Genomic DNA, 16,340 nt, shown 5'->3' on the forward strand with positions numbered 1-16,340 from the left:
AGCATCTCTGGAAAAAGAAACTTCCCTCCTTTTCACAGCGTTTTATTGCAGATGTGGCAAAAACAGTCCACTTGGGACCTTTGGATGTTTTAGTAGGCACACAGGCTTGAAGTAGACCATTTGAGTCATCAAGTTCAGCTTGCTACAATCATCATGAGGCAGAAACTTAGTTTAGAACTGTCGGACAAAATCTGGTCACTAAACCTTAAAATTACCTTAGAGCAATCTAAATAAAATAATGTTTCCTCAACTGTTTCCTCCAAGAGATAGCACTTATAGGAAGTTCTCTATTTTATCCTGAAACTTTGCATTCAAACCCCATTTTTCTCCAGCAGTTGAACCTGATTATGCCATAATAGTTTGGTTAGCAAAATTTACATTTTTTTTCAATTCATATACCAATAGAACAATTATTGTGAGTACAGTTGAAGTGCTATGCTTAAATTATGGAAACAAGTGTATCATAAAACACGATATTCCCTCATATGTATACAGAATGATATATTGTGTTCAGATGCAATGTTACTGCAACAACTGGTGACCCAAATTACTTTCACAGTCATTATGAGGTACTGCATCTACTGTGTACTGTCAGATGCCAAGAAACATAAATATTCTATTGTGTAAACAAACAACTAGAAGTTTCCAATCTTGTTACTGCATAATAAGTTTTATGTTGTTTTGGGAAAGGAAATAAAATTAGATTTACTGAGGCTTTGGTTAGAATCGTAGATAAGCAACCAGTTAAAAAAAAATCCATGGGAAACCAGAGCATTGTTAGGGGCTGTATTAACAAAACTTCCCTATTCTTTGTAAATCCTTGTGTCCCAACTGCTTCCTTTCGTGCCACCTGAAGTTTTCTTAAGAAACATTTTTTTTCCTATAAGTAAGCAGCTTTTTTTCAGGACTTGGCTCTCCTGTTATAAAAAGCTGTACTCCTATTGGCTGATACTCCACCCCTAGCAATCATGCTTTGTCCTTCAACCTTTTTCAAGACTAGAAATTACTGAAGAGCATCAGGTAGCAATACTGTTATGAGTGGTTAAGTGGTATCCAGAACACAAATATGTTTCTAAATTTTATGTCTATCCCTTTTTCTAAAACACGTGCTGCTGATAAAACTTTATAAACTAATCACTACTTAAAATGGTATTGCAATTTTTCTTAATGTCTGAGTTATAGTCTGTGTCAGTAGGAAAAATGATGATGTGAAAAGTGGTATAACAGGTGTGGATAACATGGTGTAACCTTTATAATATTTACAATTTTCTGTAGAACTTTTTTTTTTTTTCCTGGTGATTCCTGATAAATAGTGATTTAAACAGAATCTCCATAAAGTCGGAAATGCCAAATGTATTAATTCAAGATATAATGGATTGCAAATATTAGATTGTTGTATAGCTATTCTGGGCTTTCAGTGTGATTTTGTGGAGAATATTGCAGACTTACTAAGCAGAATAGAGGCATTCATGAAAAAAATGCTGAATTAAACCCCTTCCCTTTTTGCTTCCAGCAATTACTTGTCGTAGACAAGATGGAGGACAGGCTGACATCAGCGAGTGCCTTAAATATGCTGGCCCATTACCATCCCTAACACAGATGTGCCAGATTCCCTGCCAAGATGACTGTCAGTTTACAAACTGGTCAAAGTTTTCTTCCTGTAATGGGGACTGTGGAGGAGTCAGGACAAGAAAACGCGCTCTTGTTGGTAAGAGTAACTAGAAAAATAATGCATCTTTTATTAATTATTGCTACTGCTTTAATTAAAACCTGCATTGTTCTGAGGCGCCCTTATAAGAAGCAAACACTCTTTGTCATCATGGCAGAAGGCAGTCCCAGTATCACTGCCATGCTCTATATACTGTCAGTGGAACAAAGAAACACTGGAGAACAAACTTCTGCCATATGTCTTAGACTTTTGATTACTGGGAAGTGGCTAGGTAGAAGATGGGAGAATATAGGAGGCCAGGGTTTCTTCTAAATGGAGCACACATAGTAAACAGCAAAGCAGGCCATTTCTTTTTCTGACAGGCAAGCAAAAGATGTCAGGAAGGTTGCTAGTTTATGGTTTATCCTTTGTACAGAGTTATACCATTGAGATTATCAATTTGTGCTAACCATTTAACAAATAAAAGAGACAGACCTTTGAGATTAAACTCTCAAGCAACTCCTCTGAGTTACAGCTTTAAATATGAAAATATTTTTTCAAAAACTTCCTCTTTTTTTTTTTTTTCTTTTTTGCTTAAACTTTATTTTACTGATAATTTTCAGGCAAATATTGGACAATTTAGAGAATGTTGAAAAGCACATAACTCATAGACACCGACTGATTGGCTTAATGGTGTAAAAAGCCAAAGACCTTGGGGTCTTCAACATAATGTAGGTATTGTGGGGCACTTGGCTTTTACTTTGAAACTGATGCTTTAGTTAATAGAATAAAAATTGTTTCCAATTATGTCCAACCCTTTTCCACAAACTTTTCTTTGATCCATGTGATAGACACTTTGAAACATTTTTTTTTTCCTTCAACTTCTTATTAATCTGGTTTTGGTTTTGTTTTGGTTTTGGTGGGTTTTTTTGTAAATTTCTTCTGCATGAAATTAAGAGAAAGAAGCATGCTTTGCGTCTAAATTATAACTAAAATCTCAAAAGTGAGATTTGGCCTCTGTTAGAGCACCATTTGCCAATTAGTCTGTATTTCTGTGGAGGAAGGCTAGCTAAGGGAGGTGCCCATTAGCAGTCTCAGAAAGAATGTGATATGATCCAAACAGTATCCTCTGCTCCATCCTCCTGTAAATCAGAAAACCTGTGGACGATGAATAATTCATGATCCTCAAGAAGGCTCACTGTGACTGTCTCATAACTCCAGTGAACTTTATGCCAGGTTTGCTTCCACAAGGGGAAAAAACCCCTGACGAACAATTTTTATTGTTATGAAAAAAAAAAAAAGAACCAAACACACACAAAAAAAAAAAACAAACCAAAAAACAACCAAAACAATGAAACAAGAAAGAAAAGATTCTCTTACCACGCTTTTAAGACTTCAGAATACTTCCCTGACCCTGCTCGAAGTAATCCCTTCAAACTTGCTAAGACGGTGCTATGTTCTGTGGTGTATCTCTGTAGCAATGTGATAAAACTGACTTGGAGTGAATTCATAATTATTTCTGGTAGAATGAGTAGGAGGAGAAGTGTATATTTAGTATGAAGTTGTTTTGTCAAAAGAAAGATAAACTTTTCTTCAGGTACCTTTTTATATTCTAAAGGAAGGCAGCACTAAGGGTGCTGCAAGGTTGTGTCCAGTATCTTGTTTTGAGTAAAAAGGAAAATAGAATAATAATTTATAGTAATGTCTAAGTAACAAGGATTTTTAAAACTGCTTTTGCAAAGACTTGTACATTAATATACATGAGCTGTCTAGAATGGAAAGGAAAACCAACCAAACTTTACCAAAGAAAATTAAAACCTGATTTAATGCGAAGTGGAAGGTGAGTGTCTATTCTCCAGTTGGGGAATGTAAAAGAAGAGAGATTTGAACAGAAACAAATTCACAGAAGGAGCTTATTCTATTAGAGGAGAAGAATGTTAATTTTAACAAATGTACTGTAACATGATAAAATTAAAGTATTTAAACATTTTGAAAGAATGCACTACTGTAGTAAAGATGCATGGTATTTCCTTCTGCAATTTCCTTCATTTTGAGGAAGCTTTATCCAGAGACTTGTTTTATTGGACTGCGCGCTGCTGCTGAAACAGGAGAAAAAGAGTGTATTTGTTTAATTGCTAACTTTTTCAAACTGTATGCCCCAAGCACTTTTCTTAAAATTAGATATAAATATATGGCTTTATTATAAAAGATATTGCCTTTGTGCAAATGTAGGTATCGGTTACTTCAGAAATTCATGTTGTTAACCTAAATGAATTAAGATTAATGATACTAGTTTTAGGCATATGTATTTAATTGCAAGCATTTGTTACAGGTGTCTAAATGAATTTTTTAAGGAGATGTATACTGTTACAAACTTTCTAAAATAATTATTTCTCTTTCTAGGAAAAAGTAAGAAAAGAGACAAATGCAAAAATTCTCAGTTGTATCCTCTGATTGAGAATCAGTTTTGTCCGTGTGACAAGTATAGTGCTCAGCCTGTAGGAAATTGGTCGGACTGTATTTTACCAGAGGGTAAGATGGAAATATTGCTGGGAATGAAGGTGCAAGGAGATGTTAAGGAATGTGGACAAGGCTATCGGTACCAGGCCATGGCATGCTATGACCAAAACAATCGACTTGTGGAAACATCACGATGCAACAGTCACGGTATTTAGAAACCTCTTGTTTTTCATCTGTTTATATATCAGCTGTATATGTATCTCCTTTATTTCATATAACTTTATATATGTACAGGTAGAATTAGCAGATTAATGTTTATTGCTTTGGCTGCATTTTAGCCCAAGATGCCTTCAAACCCAGCATGTTTTTGCTGACTTGCAAAATAGTAAACTTAATTTTTACTGCTTAACTACAGTACAATATGTAAAAGTTAGTAATTTTCCATGATTTTACTAGGCACTTCAATAGATAAAAGTAAAATCTTGTTGTTTTTCCTGATAATAGTGTCCGAAAATTTGACAATAAAGCAATTTAGAAGGGTCAAATCCTCAAAAAAATAAACAGCGAGATCACAGGACTATTTTGGAAAGGCTGAAACTATTTCCACAGATTGTTTAGATAGCTTTCATCTCCTTAAATAGCCTTTTCTCTACCATTTGCTCTAAAGCACCTTAACAGGCATGCCTTGACCTGAGTTCAACAGCGTACAACACTTTCTCTGTGTAATTCTGTCGTGTAAAACTAGGATGTTTAAAGACTTTATATTCCTTGTACTCACATTGCTCCTGGGGGGAACAGTATTCCTTCCTGAAGTGGATGCATCTACAGTGTTAGGATCAAAACTGACACTTTCTGATTTTCAGTGAGCCAGAAGCATGCTAATTTACATCACTGGAGTTTTTGTGGTCATTTGCTTTCATGCTTGCAGTGCAAAATTGTATCTGAGCAATTGGTATGAAGAGCTGGATGTTAATCTTAGTGCCATTAAAAGGTCAAATGTAAGTTTAATTTGTATATGTATTATACTTTATAATGCAAAAATTAAGATAACAGAAATTTCATTTATTTACTTGGATAAAGTTAAAATAGCTAATCAAATAAATTGAATGATTTAAGGGGATTTTAATTAGTGCTATTAATTCCTGTTTATGAATAATAAATGATATGATAGAGACTGAATTTATCTAGCCAAGCTATAGCATATATTTGTGATTCAATGAAAAGTGTGCATTCAGCTTAATAGAATCATAGAATCATAGAATAGTTAGGGTTGGAAAGGACCTTAAGAGCATCTAGTTCTAACCCCCCTGCCATGGGCAGGGACACCCTACACTAAACCATGTCACCCAAGGCCTCATCCAACCTGGCCTTGAACACCGCCAAGGATGGAGCATTCACAACCTCCCTGGGCAACCCATTCCAGTGCCTCACCACCCTCACAGTAAAGATGTTGAACAAGACCAGTCCCAACACCGATCCCTGAGGGACACCACTCGTTACTGATTTCCAGCCGGACATTGAGCCATTGACCACAACTCTTTGCCTGCGGCCATCCAGCCAGTTCTTTATCCACCAAGTGGTCCACCCATCAAATTGATGTCTCTCCAATTTAGAGACAAGGATGTTGTGTGGGACAGTGTCAAAGGCTTTGCACAAGTCCAGATAGATGACGTCAACTGCTCTGCCCCTGTCCATCAGTTCCGTAGCCCCATCATAGAAGGCCACCAAATTGGCCAGGCAGGATTTCCCCTTAGTGAAGCCATGCTGTCTGTGACCAAGCACCTCCTTGTTTTTCATGTGCCTTAGCATGTCTTCCAGGAGAATCTGCTTCAAGAGTTTGCCAGGCACAGAGGTGAGACTGACTGGTCTGTAATTCCCCGGGTCATCCATTTTCCCCTTCTTGAAAATGGGGGTTATATTTCCCTTTTTCCAGTAGTCGGGAACTTCAGCTGACTGCCAATGATTTTTCAAATACGATGGCCAGTGGTTTAGCAACTTCATTCGCCAGCTCCTTCAGGACTCACTGATGGATTTCATCAGGTCCCATGGACTTGTGTACGTTTAGGTTTTTAAGATGGTCTCAAGCCAGATCCTCTCCTACAGTGGGCCCAAGGTCCTCATTCTTACAGTCCCTGTGTCTGCCTTCCAAGACTTGGGTGGTGCGGTCAGAGCCTTTGGCAGTGAAGACCAAATCCCAAAGCAAAGCTGTAAAATAATTTTGTGAAGAATTTTCTCCTATGTTTGTTTTTATTCCATATCATATTTTGCTGTAGTTAGCTGCTAGTGAAAGATTAAGTTTATATACATATATCTGAATGACAAAGTCTAAATCCTAAACTCTCATGGGACAGGAAATCTCTTCCTCTGCTCTGAGAATGTTTAATTCTGTTCTCAGCTGTCTGCTCTGGGTTAAGGTCCGCAAAGATTTAGTTTATTCTTTTGTGTAGTCTAAAGTGAGCACACTACACTTGCTTAGACTGATGAGGACCATTTGCCATCTTTGGAGTACCAGAAGACGCAACTACCTCTAATGACCTGCAGTTGTGTGAGCACAGATCTGTCTGAGATGGGTAGTTGTCAGGACAACTGTTGTCAGGGAAGTTAGAAGGCTCCTCAGATAGCTGTTATGGAATACGGAAGAAAGAGTTGTGGAACCACATGAATTGTTCAGCATTAAGTCCAGAGCCCGAGTGACCTTTGAGATGTGGAAAATTATTAAAAAATTATGTGCATAGAAAACTAGCATGAATGATGGCCTACGCCTGTCAGTTTTTGTTGACTTAAGGAATGGGGACTGTCAGGTTATGTCAGCAGCCAAGGCAAGCCACGCGAGGGAAGAAGTTGTCTGTCCAAGAATGACCTGTAGCTGTTGTATGTGGTAGGTAACGTGCTGCCTCGATGTACCTTGACAAAGAGATGAGAACTTTTTCCTTGTGTGGAATGAGTATGGACATAGCTGCTTTCAAGCCCTTGCAGTGCAAGAATCAGAGATATAAAAGAGGAAAAAAATGGGGGGAAAAGGATGTTCTCAATGATCTGTGTTTACATTGTTATAACTCTTCATGGTAGCAATTTCTCACCTAATGGATTTTATTAGTGAGTGTCACCTACACTCACAGTGACCAAAATGAATAATAACCAAGCGGAAAAGCTACTAACAATATATTGTTACTAAACCTGCAGTAGCCAGGGCTACCATTTGCAGGCTACTGACACCAGCAGGCTCCACTTTCTCAAAAATGCAATATAGCATTGCATTGTTTTGGTTTTATTTCTATACTTCCATCCCATTTTTCTCACAGAAGATTTGAATACTCTTAGCTCTTTTTGTAAACTGGAACTGTTTGTGAGTCATTACTGTATCTGTTGTAGGCTGGGAAGTCTGAACCCTTTGGTTTTTGGAGTTGTGAATGATGTTTATTAGGGTGACTGGTTCTTTGATCCCCCCCATATCGTTACCTGTTTTGATAGTGAAATACAAGGCATCTGCAAGTGTTTTCTTATCAGTTCCATTTGAGGGAGTACCTTTATCTTGGTCCATGGTGTAGTGCATGGGCAGATGAAGCTTGAAATTGATGTTGAATTAATCCTATATTCCTTGTACTTCCTAAAATTGTTTGACAAGAATTTCAGCTGTTCAGGGAATGAAGTATCTAACCTGACTTTGATACTAAGAAATTAAACTGATGCTAAGAGATACATCACTAAAATGATGGTTTCATTTCCAGTAGCTCTTCCAGAACAAAAATCTATTATTGATGGGTGTGGTACATGAATACAGTAAAGATTATTTCTAAGGATTAACTGTCTGCTTTCAGCATTTTTCCAGGTTAACATACTTTCACAAGGTAAAAAATAAAAGGGGGCTAGAACAAATGATACAGACATTTCTATGTAATTTCAGTATATGTTTACTGCCTTTTTCTGAATGTCTACTTTGTATTCATGGATTATGTTCTTCTGATTTGTTTTATTTTTCTCAACATATATAAACTGCTGTTTTGCCAGGTAAATCTTATTTTATATCTTGCTGGTATTTATGATGTTTTTCCTGTTATTTTCATGCCCTTGTTCTATGACAGTTCTTCAGTTTGGCATAATTTCTAGATTTCAGTGTGCTGCTTGTTATTTTTCTCTAAGAGAAAACATAAAAAGCTATATTATGCTAAATCAACAAGGGACTTCTGTGGTATCACAATAGTTACCCCACCTGCTAACAAATAAAGTGCCATGTAGCTTCCCATCAATCTGCTTTTAGTTTTTCAAGCTAAACTTGACAAGACTCGTAATTCAAGCCTGCTTGGTTTATTTTGGTAAATTCTAACAGAATTACTTATTTCCCTATAGAAGCTACAACACTGAATTTTTCACTAATGTCATAACTGATCCAAAGGAGAGTCAGGTTTACCCACTCTGTTATCTGCTTTATTCAGAAATCTGTTTTACTGTTATTTCCTGCAAGCCTGTTATTTCTTTCCAAGCAGAATAGTATGTAATCACAGTTTTTATGATTTGGCAAATTGGCTAGGAGAGCCCGAGGACTAGGATAGAAATCAAGACTGTTATTGAAGGGGAGATGTTTCCTGTGCAGTGCCCAACTTTTACTTGAACTTTTGTCATCTGACACTTTGAAATCATGAGGTGAAAAATGGGGATAATGGTACTGCTTTGCCTGTGACAACATCCTCTAAATCTAGCAAGAGTGGCAAACTACACCCACACTAATGTTATTAATATATCATGGGATATTTTGTGTGGTATACTAAAACTCAACCAGAAGCTCACATTGTGAAACTGTCAAAAGTTTTATGTAAATACTGCTAAGTAAATTTATGATCTCACAAACAGTTCTCTATTGCAAGTCATGCTGCTTTCAGTGGAAGGAATCAGAAGACAGACCTGCTGTGCAGTGGCAAAAAAAACCATAAGGTGTTTTTTTATGAAATGTATGCTGAAAATCATGATTCAGTTGACTTACTCAGAAAAGAAATGCAGACAGGAGCAGAAGAGTAAATACTTCAGAGCTTTTTTTTATTACTTGGCACATCTCATTTTCAAAATAGAGAACAGTTAACTAACAGTTTCACAGACACCTAGGAGCTAAAGGAAGGGTGTGACATAAGGAAGGCCCTAAATTAATAGCACCATAAGAGGATTCCTGAAATCATCTTTAAAATTTTGGGTGCAGTTTTAAAGTCCCAAGTACAAACAAGTTTCTCAAAAAGGCAGGTGTGAACATAACAGAAAAGGAAAGGCAAAATATGGCTAAATAAATCTGTTGTTACTGCTAGGAGAGAATGCTGGAGAAGCAGAGGGCAGAGTCCTTCTGAAGACTGTCCTTAGCTTTCTGTAACGTAATGATGTAATGTATCAAAAGATGTCCCAACATCTGCAAATAGACGTAAGTTTCAGCCGCAAGAGGACAAGGTCGGGGTTTTTTGTATTTTCTTTTTATATGTGCATTGTTGGTTTTTTTTAGTATTATAGATGCCTAATATTTTGATGTTTCTTTTAAAAATATTTTGTTTCCAATTTGAGCTAAATTTGTTGATGAAAGAGATAGCAGCATTCAGCTGCCATTGGAAAAATTTTGCCGCTGGTGTTTTTCCACCATACCATTCTGCTGAGTGTGGGCAGGACCCAACAGCTGGCAGCTGGCAGCAGATGTGGTAATATCAGCGAAAAGTGGCAACTGAGCTGTTGTTTACCTGTTTTGCTTAATGGAAGACACATAAATTGCTCTTTCTCTGGTGCCTGTTTTGTTTCAGTGCAACATAGGTAATTTTACTGGAGAAATGCGAAAGTGTCTAGTTTGTTTGATAGTCAAGTGTGAGAAGGTTTTTTCCATTAGAAAAGCCAGCAGTTGTTTTTCATAGCTTTATCCCTGTCATCACTAGCCTCTCTACAGCTCTGTGGATAACGACATGTGTCGACCAACAATCTGTTTTAGTGTGTTTGTGGAAAAAAAAGGAAAGGAAGAATCATCATGGTCCCTTTAAACTGTGCTTTGGAATTTTCATAACTAAAAAAAGAACAAAAGCAGGCCACTGTCATGCTTATGGACTACCCTATATAAACCTCAGTATTTACTTTTCCTCCATCATATATTAATTATGAATCATGACCCACATAACCTGAGTGGTGGTTGTGTTTGCGTGTAGTGAAGGCAAACATAGTAGCATGGCAGACAGATGCAGCATTTTTATATAGGTCGTATTACCCTTCTTAATTCATGTCAGTTTACTGTTAAGACCTTAGGCACAGTCAGTCAGTCCAGGATAGTTTGTCTGCTGCCTTATTAGTGTGAGATTATTTCTCCCTTTAGCATTAATTAAATGAGATGCATTGATTTGTGCTGACTCTACAAAGCCCTCCATGGCTACAAGGCTTATGCAGGGGATTAGAGAGGAATATCGGCGTATCAGCAAATACTTTTACAACAGCTGCTAGGAGTATCAATGTGAATCGAGGAATTTTGTATTTAATTGCTTATGTGTGGATATAAAATCTTATATGTTATAACAGAGTCTGTTGGGTCTGAGATGTCAGTTAGAACTTTGTGTATCCACTTGCATTAGGATTAGTTTTTAAATCTTTTTTCTTTTTCAATATTGTAACCTGAAGCAATGCAAATTTAAAACAAAAAATAGAAGAGTGTTGAAATGTAATTGAGACTTTGTCAAGCATTTATTCTAAAATAAATATATTTCCCATAGGAGATTCTAATCTAGTTTTTAATCAAGGCTTAGGTTCTCAAATTGTTATTAGGATACTTTGCTGTTTCATAGCTTGTATCTTCTATAAGATTATTTCTAATATATACAAGAAGCCATATTTGTCCTATTGTATGTTCTCTAAGAATATGCTGCCTATTGCCCTACATCAGAAATACTGGCGTAGGCCACTTCATTATGGTGCCACTGTATCTGCCCTGTCAACAGGACATCAGTCATGAAGCAGTCATTCGTCAACTCAAAAACCTGTAGCTAGTTCACCAGAGACACAGTTGCTGATGCAGAAAATAAGATAGTTAAGCATTAACAATTGTTCACAGCTTTTGGAGCTTTGAAGGGTAATCCTTAAAAAAACAAAAGAAAAAGGAAAAAAAGTCTTATGGAGTTCCATCTATCTTTCCATGGCTCAGCAGGAATATGAATAGTCTCAAGAAATACATACATAATATTCTGCTACAAGTGAAGTGTAAATATTTGTACATTTCTTTGTCTTGGAAGATGAGATCCAAGAACTTTATATTTCCTTGAAAAAAAAATGAAATCACAAACAAACAAAACCAAAAAAACAACAAACCCAACCAACCAACCAAAAAACCAAACAAAACCAAACAAAGCTGTGTTAAAAAACATAAACCATTCTGACATTGCAAGTTTTTTCTTGGAAAGATAGCATGACATAGTCATGTTATGAAAGCAGAAGCATAACTCTGTCAGTCCTAAGGACAAAAGAGTTCATGTAAACACTTTCTAAGATGTTCTTTATCTTCGCCCTTCAACTCAATAGTCATTCTGTTCTTGCAAATTGCAGGTACAGTTCGTGGGGGGAAAACCTTATATCTACCTACTTAACCTGCTTTGTCATTAGACAAAGTGTGAAGTCCATTAAAGTACTTCATTATAAATTATCCATCACATCTGCTAATTACTTTGTTCTAGAGTCCAGATTTTATAGCCAATTAGCAATGGGATAATAAACCTTTCCTTTTCAATGAGTAGTTTAGTTCATACTCCTAGTGGTTCAAAGCCATTTGTTAAATTGTGGTTCAGTAATCTTTAATGCATAGCCATGTTTAATCCATAGCTCATAGTAGACAGCTGCCCATTTTGCAGCCTTGTGAAGTTCAGCTGATAGGAAGTGAGAAAAAACATGGACAAGGTTTACAAACACAAGCACCTGAAATTTAACAAAAACAACCAAAACCAAAGAGTATAAACTTTTCAAAGTTCCTGAACATCATCTTTCTTCGATTTGAGGGGTGATGGATATAAACTTCTGGAGATTATCATACTTAGTCACTCTAAAACGTATGTTGACATACACACAGAAAGGCATCTGAAGTGACAACATGTTTCAGAGATGTTTTTTCTGAAAAATACCCTTAGATGGGTAGTAGATGGGGTGGAACAAGTCATTTGCAGCAAGTCATTTATTTTTTGTTAATTCCATCATAGAATAGAATGGTTTGGGTTAGAAGGGACCTTAAAGATCATCTAGGTCCAACCCCCCATGCCATATACATTTAAAAACTTGCATTTTTTTCCTCCAGAATTAATTACAGAGGCAGAAATTTAACAAATGCTAAGTGGCATAATTGTGTAATTGTAAGAAAGAAATGGTAAAAAATAGTAAAACAAAAAAAATTAAAAAAATGTAAAAAAGAAAGAAAAGGTAGGAAAGGTTTCTCCAGGAAAAAAATACTTAGAAGTTATATTGAAAGTAAAGGCAGCATTTCAGAATCTCAAGAAAATTCATAGAGCTATAAAACCTTTACTTTGTTCTATCAGACAATAAATATCGCTAAACACTTATTGCTTGGAGGGAGTTGTTTCTTTTAACTTTTTGTTTTGTCCATTTTCCTTCAGGAGTTTCTTGATTGTATGAGTATATGTTTTTTTATAGCACCTAGGAGGTGCTTCTGGGGAAGATAAAGAGCTTGGTATTTATGCAGTCAAAGTTCATTGTAGGATGGGGCTCTGAGATAGGGTGCATTGGATTTCTAAGACTCACCCAGAGATACCACGTAAGGTGAAATGTAATCAATTTTTCATTTACTGCTGCAGGGCAGTCCGTGTCACCACCTCTGATATACAGTGATATGATCTTCAGAAAATATATTTTGTCTAACACAGTGTACCTTTCATACAGTATCACTGAGCTGATCAGTCAAATGGAGAGAGATATTTAATAAACATGCTTGTAATTCAAGTTAATAACATTCTAGGAATTTTAAGGAAGATACATTTCGTGAACAATAGTTTCACACTGCTCAAATTCAGAAAGTACTCTGTGTATTTATTTAATTATTTAACACTTCCAAACAAAGGAAAGCTGTAAAGGATAAAATCATCACCTGAACTTGACAATAAAATATTCTGAATGTTACTGGATGTTTAAAAAAAACCCCAACCTTCTGTTATTTATATCTAAAACAAATTAATGGAAGCAACTAGAAATAGATATATAGAATTGAAATCTTTTAACTGTTTTGATTCTTTACACAACTTGTGATAGTTTTGTACTGGTTGCTTTTAGAAGAGACAGAATAGCTTTACTTAGAAGTATAGGTTAAAAACATAAGGCTGTTGACATCAGCTCTGATTAAAATGACAATGATCGCTTTCAAACTAAAAAATATTCAAGATATGTGAGAAACATTTGAAATCACGCCTAGCAAACTATGCCAGTCATTTGAGAACGATCTTACTGAAGTATGTGTTAATTTTGCAACTGTGTTCATCAAATATTTTAATTTACTTTTAAATGAGGTTAATGCAATGAGGTTTCTTTCATTTATAAAGTGAACATTTGCCAACAGTAAATATGTTGCATAAGGAAAGGGGAGAGGAGAGTTCATATAAGTTTGGGTATACTTGTAGTAAAAATGCAGTAAAGGCCAGCTTTCTAGTTGAGGTTTTATAGCTTCTGCTGTAAATATTGGCATAAGTGACACATATTGTAGAGCTATGGTATATGTTGCTTTTGAAAGAAAGACATTTTCTCTTATTCAGTGAATTGAGGCCTCATGTTACTCCCTGCAGACCATGTCATACCCCTTGCCAACCTCTCAGGACCAATGACTTATCCGAACCAAACATCTGCTTTTCCATTCAGTGCAATTATTCAGTGTGCTGCTGGGGGCAGATGGTTGTTAATCAGCAGGTCATTAACATAGCAAGCCACTCTCTAGCCTTAGAAAGGTCACAAGGTGTTAAGTTTCTTCGCTCCAGGCTGGTAAGATGCATATTTTTTAATTCTGTTGAATTTTTGATGTGAAGAGCAATTGTATCACTTCATATAATTATGCATAATCTTTTAATTTAATATTTTTTCCTTAAAAAAAAAATAATTGTTTTACAGTGCAAGAATGGTGCAGCCAAGAAATGGTTAGTGTCAATTACACTGTAGCTGTCAGAAAATTACAATCCTGAAATCTGGTGTGAATCCTAATCAGATAGCAGTGAGGATGATCAGCTGCTACTCTAACACAGTCTCCAGCTATATGTGTCAATTTTCTGCAAAGTTTAATTTAGCCCTAATGATGAAGAAATCTCTCTATTCACACAGTTCTGTTGAGTCAAACTTTGGACAATCTAAATGAAATAGACTAGGGCTTCAGGGAGAAGTGGCAGAATGACATGCTAAGATTGCACTTTCTTTTCCATTCACACAGGTTATATTGAGGAAGCCTGTATTATTCCATGTCCCTCAGACTGCAAGCTCAGTGAGTGGTCTAACTGGTCTCGCTGTAGTAAATCCTGTGGGAGTGGGGTAAAGGTTCGGTCTAAATGGCTCCGTGAAAAACCCTACAATGGTGGAAGACCCTGTCCAAAGCTCGATCACGTCAATCAGGTAATTTGATTTATATTTACATTATTTATACGGTTTTTTCTATACCTCAGATAATTCTTTCAGCTGTATTGTTTGTTGATGTAGAAAAACTATACAACATAAAGAGGCAGATGTCGGTAGAAAGAGGAGTATATGCGGGTTTAGATTTCCTAAGTCAGCAAAGGATCTGCCTTCATTACTTCCTCATCTGCAAGAACTTACCACGTTTTCTGAACTGCAGATTGGAGACGATAAAGCATTCTTACATGCAGATTGTGAAGACCACATTTGTTTCTTAATATCTTCTCTCACAATGGGTAAAATGTCTCAATAGAGATTCTCAAACTGGTAACATGCTTAGTGTTGTTCCGTAACCATTTTAGATCACAAAGTAAATGAAAACTTCTCAGGCACTCACACAGCACCATCCCAGTGTCCCTTACTGGGTTCAGGCTGTAGCTTGACCTTCCAGGTACACTTGCTGTGGCACTGCAGTTCCATTCAGGAATTCACTTCTGAAGTGAAAATCCCAGTTCTCCCACTAGCCACACTTGATTTTTTTTGGAGTAGTCTGGCTGCATAGTCTGGATCCTCTTCAAGTGAAACTAAGCCAGAAAATGTGATCCAAGAGCACACTTGGAGTGCTTTGATCACTAATTAGCAGTTAGTCTTTGGGACCAAGTTTAGCACTAGTCCAAGTCAACCCCCTGAAATTTGGTTGAGTTTTAGAACAAAAAACCTTCCTTGTCAGTTGACTTATGTTCTTCAGAGTTGATTTATATTCATATTACTGTTGAATTTAATTTAGTCTGCAGAGGCATGTTAAACAGCCACACAGTATTCTCTGTAAATATTCAAAGATTGAATAAAAATGTGCTGTCAATTTACATTTGAATAAAAATGCGTGTACTTAATATTATCCTATTGACATTTTGGTAGCAGAGAGTGAAATTGCTTGTTGATCTGATTTTCTACTTTAGCGAATGTAATTAGTTCTAATTTAGAAAATAATAAGTGTTAAACTGTAGCTAATAAACTAAGTTTGTGATCTACTTTAACAAAATACAAACTAGAATAAGGGTTGCTGGATTTGAGTCAGTATGTAAATATGCTTTAAATTAGGAGGTATGTGTTTCAATAGGAGCAAATTATAGTCTCTACAGAAGTCTTTTTCCTTCTTTATTATGCATGTAGTACATAATAAGCTTATATTTTTCTGCATCAAAGGTGATTTTGCTAGAGATCTGTTAGCCACTTGTATGCAACACTATTGCCCTCTACCGGTACTTTCACTGGAATTTGATTTGTTGCTATGTTACATGGCATTTGCCAAATGATAATAAGTAATTCAAAATGTAATTATTGTAAAAATAAAATTGAAATTTAGTACTTTCATGGAAAGGGAGCCCTATAGATAAGATAGGAATGTCAAAGAATATAGAGACTGTATTTTTCATTTCTAAATGCATTCATTCTCAATTCAGAAGCATGCAGGGGAATACACCTACATTCTAATTTTGAGTTAATTATTTAATCTAAATGTGATCCACCACTGATTCAGCTGGAAAACTACTGACTTTTCAGAATATTTATTTCAATTATTGAATGTAATTTATTTAGGTTTTTATTACTTATACATGTAGCATGCTTATCTGCACACATACAAGGC

At 36.1% G+C, this 16,340-nt stretch overlaps 1 protein-coding gene across 1 annotated transcript in view; it reads left to right on the forward strand.

Annotated features, from left to right (window-relative positions):
• The window catches only part of THSD7A (thrombospondin type 1 domain containing 7A), a gene marked incomplete at its 3' end in the record, with an annotated part of 195,124 nt that overhangs the window by 153,109 nt on the left and 25,675 nt on the right, over positions 1–16,340 (forward strand). The window contains exons 13-15 of the mRNA XM_080611330.1: positions 1,514–1,708; positions 4,052–4,315; positions 14,514–14,692. Coding sequence (XP_080467456.1) covers positions 1,514–1,708; positions 4,052–4,315; positions 14,514–14,692 — 638 coding nt within the window. The remainder of the gene's footprint in view (positions 1–1,513; positions 1,709–4,051; positions 4,316–14,513; positions 14,693–16,340) is intronic.

Source organism: Psittacula echo (assembly GCF_963264785.1).
Source record: "Psittacula echo genome assembly, chromosome: 2".
In the NCBI taxonomy this organism is placed as follows: Eukaryota; Metazoa; Chordata; class Aves; order Psittaciformes; family Psittacidae; genus Psittacula; species Psittacula echo.